The 4,573-nt window shown below is 48.2% G+C and overlaps 1 protein-coding gene across 1 annotated transcript; it reads right to left on the bottom strand.

Moving 5' to 3' along the window:
* Positions 1-2,733: 2,733 nt before the first annotated feature.
* Positions 2,734-3,315, bottom strand: LOC307247938 (ADP-ribosylation factor-like protein 4C; the record flags this gene model as incomplete). The annotated part of the gene is made up of 1 exon (XM_080024094.1): positions 2,734-3,315. The coding sequence occupies one exon, from the start codon at positions 3,313-3,315 to the stop codon at positions 2,734-2,736; it is 582 nt and encodes a 193-aa protein (XP_079880220.1).
* Positions 3,316-4,573: the final 1,258 nt, after the last annotated feature.

Here is a 4,573-nt window from a genome sequence, read left to right as displayed (position 1 = left end):
GTAAAACGTTGCCATGGATGTTGCCACGAAACATTTCCATGGTAACCGCGAGCCCCACCAATCAGAGACGTCGCTGTGACACTTTAGGATTGTGGGTAGTGTGATACTTCTCCATGACATGGCGAATCAAACACGTTTTTCTTGAAACAAGGTTGACGTCATAGAGACTTGTGGCTTCTACAGGAACATATACCATCGTTTCACAATCTCATAGCTCGCAGTAAGTCTACCTTGGATGGTGACGACATTATGGTTAATAATCCAAATACATATATAATACATACAAATACATTGGGTCCTGGATTGACAGCAGACTTCACAATACATTTCAAGAAGATGTTTTGTGGATTAAGACCATAACAACATTTCTGTGCTATAACTCCTAAATACTGCTGCTGAACACTGACAAGCCAGCCTGGGGATATGAACAAGCAACCTTTTGGGTTCAAGACCAAATTTTCCAATGAGTGGCGTAAAGGAAGTAATGTAGAAGTCTTCCTCATGACAACACATGTTCTGTATGGTGTTGGCGTGACACATGCAGACAGGAAAACCGGCTCCATCCTGCAAGGCACAAGCAGTAAACAGCGTTTTGTTCTTCATCCAGACTAGTCAATTATACTTTGACCTCCTAATGGCTTTTCCCATCTGTTTGCGTGTGTGTGTGTGTGTGTGTGTGTGTGTGTGTGTGCCCGCGCACACTGTGGTGGTTCACTCGTCCCACAGACTAAACAATGGATGAAAAAAGGTAAATCTGGCTCGAGACAAAACCACAGATAAACAACCAGAGGCAGAGACAGATTCAAGATTCAAGAGGTTATTTGTCAGGGCCTGCACTGGAAACATGTGTTTCATTTAAACAGTTTCACATTTTAGCCAAGGCAACAGTGTTTTCACCCACTGGATTTATTGGGGGTAGACTACTAAAAAAAAAGTTGGAGAACCACTGGTCTATAGGATTAAATGTGAATTGTAATGCATAAAATAGTGGTTATGAATCCAACATAATGATAGAAAGGAAAATAGACTTGCTAATTTTGCTGTTGAAATGGGAAAGCTGTGCCTAAAAATGGGGGGGGGGGGGAAAGGTTGAGAGCCCCTGCCCTATACTGACTGGTTGTAATTTACTTTTAATGCGTTAAACAAAGGAGAGGCTCACTTGCAAGCAGTTTAGTTTTAAAAAAGCAACATTTTATTTAGGCATTTCGCACATTTTTAGCATTTGGTTTGACCGTTTTGGCTGAAACAGCCCCGTCTACCGTGGACGGTCAAGAGTGTCTGCCATGCAAAACACAGTTCCACTCCAAACTGCAGGCAGCGATCAAACAGAGAGTGAACAGTCCGGCCGAAGAAGACCAAAGCAGAGGCATAGAAACGGACCAGTGTGCGTCGTTTTAAACGAGCCATTCAAGCTGTCAATCGTGTGGTTCTGTTTGACCCACTGGGTCTGGGACTCGGATGCGTGGCACCGATGCCGCGTTCAGGGCAGCTCGGATAGAACACAACAACCTCCAACTTGTGCCAAACACATTGAATGGCCACGCCACTGACACATAGAAAGGTTGGTGTTCGTTATGCTTAAAAGTCACAAACAATATTATGTCAAGTCCTGGTAGTGGTTTGCGTTTCGACACACACACACACACACACACACACACACACACACACACACACACACACACACACACACACACACACACACACACACACACACACACACACACACACACGGGTCCGTAACAGTGCAATTTGAAAAGTTCAAATTCTGGGACTGTCTTGAACGCTGCACTCGAACTCGCACTGGAACACGCTCTGTGCATAAAGGACATCTCCTCAAAAAGTATTGCTTTAATAGGTTTTCTCGTGTAAAATAAATGCTGCAGCGGATCAACAGGTACCAGCCTGTCAATGAGATTTATACACATAAAACAAGACATTTTCTGTTTGGGAAGACAGTCCCACCACGTCTCCTGTCACTGCCAGAAACCGACAGGCTCACGCTCAAATCTGAACTATAAGCTCCATGCGTCGGCTGATCGTGATTTTATATTGCATCACAAGTGCAAAGCTTTTATTTAATGAACCCAAAGATGATTATGTTTTGTCCTGTTGAGGGCTTCAGGCAACTCAGCCTCACCCCGATACCTGTCATGCTATAAATACTGAATAAGAAGTTTGAATATAACATTATACTAGTGTTGTGCCAGTTACTGAAAATTAGTAATTGGTTACGGTCACTCGTTCCACTGTTAAAAACGTAATTGAGTTACTTAAGCTACTGATTATTCCGTTAAACAAGTAACGACTCACGAGGGTTAGTAGTTAGTTACTTTACTAGACCTGAAATGAAATGCAGCAAGTGGATAACGCTAGACCATGCATTGCTTATATTTCAGTGTCATTGTGGCACCTAAAGAAAAGAAACAAACTACAGCAGTGCACTCTGCTAGAAAACACAACAGAACTGTCAACGCTTCAAATGGATCAAGGATCCCCACAGTAGCACTGGAAAAAACATTGCGTTGGATCAACTTAAATAAATTGTTTATAAAACCTTTATTTCTTAGATTATCTCGTCCTGGAATTGAGAAATTAGGACACAGAGTTTGAGCTGAGAAAACCTAAAAGAGATTTGTAGGTTTAACAAACTGAAGCATTGCCTTAAAAGTTGATCCAACGACTGCAATGCAGTGGTTTTATTCAGTGCGTTCAAAGCTGAAGAATAATCCTCGATCACTGTCTCCTCTTCCTCTGCTTCACCGCTTTCCTCCGCTTCACGATCATCTCGTACAGCTGCTCCATTCCCTCGTCCAGCCCCTCTCCGGTGATCGCGCAGGCGGGCTGGACGTGGTAGGGGGTGGCGGGCCCCAGGTCGCCCAGGGCCAGCCGCCCCTCCACCTCCTCCACCCCCAGGGACCCGGGCAGGTCCTGCTTGTTGGCGAACACCAGCAGCGGGGTGCCCTGGTTCTCCGCGAAGCCGGCGATGCGGTGCAGCTCCACGCGGGCCTCCTCCAGCCGCTCCGCGTCCACGGAGTCCACCACGTACACGACGCCGTCCGCGCCGCGGCTGTAGGGCTTCCACAGGGGCCGCAGCTTCTCCTGGCCCCCTGCGTCCCACACGTGGCAGCTGAGGCCCCTGGCGGCGCCGCCGCTCAGCCGGATCCTCTCCGCGTTGAAGCCGATGGTGGGCACCGTGTTGACGAACTCGTTGAAGCGCAGGCGGTACAGCACGGTGGTCTTCCCCGCGGAGTCCAGGCCGAGCATGACCAGGTGCAGCGGCTGGAAGGCGGCCAGGGCGGAGAAGCTGCCCCCCATGCTGCAGCACTGGGCACCAAACGCCCCACTCAGGTGTGAAGCGGGTTAGGGATGATCGTGATCCATGACGGGATGTCTCTCGGTCGGTGCCGGGTCTCCCTGGGGTCTCCTCTGTGGCCGCTCCGCGCGCCTCGCCTTCATCCCGGGACAGAGCATCTGCTCCGACAGCCACGCAGGGCTGCCCGGTTCGGGTTGGAGGTGGATAGACCACCGCCCCCCCCAAACCCCGCAGCCCAGCCCTGCCGTACCGGGGGGGCACCAGCGGTCTGGTCCGCCCCCCGGTGGCTGGAAGGGATCTTGACAAACTTGGCCCCAGCAGGCGTCACTTCTTTCTTGGCTTGCGCTTGATTCGGGGCTCACAAACGGGCTCGTCCGTAGCGAACGGATCGTTTGAAAAAGACTCAGCGTAGTTGAGTCCCTCCGGTGAAACGAGTGCTCGAGCCGAGTGAACGTCACTCACAAACGGAGTCGGAATTTAACTACTGAGGACTTAAATTCAAGTCTCAGGCAAAACGAGAACGACGCATTTTCCATTCTCCGTAGTGAATGTCAGCGATTTTGCCTTCCACCAAAATAAATAAAGGCGACGGATTTGATTTGATTCATTCACAGCTCAGATCCAAACCCACTCGTCCACTCTTTCGTCGTTCACCGAAACCCTCCATCGCCCACCGCGCATTGCACCGAGTCAGAGAACGATCCCAACGACTCTTTATATTGAGTGGCTCGTCAAGAACCGAATCTTGGAAGGAAAAAAAAAATAAAATAAAAAGAGTCGAACCTTTCAACACCACTTGGACTGTTTTGCTGCTGTAACACCTGAATTCCCTGGGATATAATTTAACTTACCTTATTTTATCTCATCTTATGATTTTGGTAATATTTGCCCACCGACTTTATTGGTTAATTATTATTATTGTTATTATTTTTTATTTCTGGCAGAGTTGTCCTGTGCTGTTCTTGTGTACTGTGCGATGTGTATATATTCAAACCACCTGCCTAATATTGTGTAGCTCCTCCTCGTGCCACCAAAACAGCTCTGACCCGTGGAGGCATGGACTCTGCAAGACCTCTAAAGGTGTCCTGTGGTATCTGCGCCAAGACTTTAGCAGCAGATCCTTTAAGTCCTGGAAGTTGCGAGGTGGGACCCCATGGATCAGGCTTGTTGTTCAAGCACATCTCACACAGATGCTTGATCAGATTGAGATCTGGGGAATTTGGAGGCCAAGTCAACACCTGGAACTCTTTGTTATGTTCC

This window comes from Zeus faber (genome assembly GCF_960531495.2).
Source record: "Zeus faber genome assembly, chromosome: 2".
NCBI lineage: Eukaryota > Metazoa > Chordata > Actinopteri > Zeiformes > Zeidae > Zeus > Zeus faber.
Note: the sequence above shows the minus strand (reverse complement) of the source record. Positions and strands in the feature narration are given on the sequence as shown.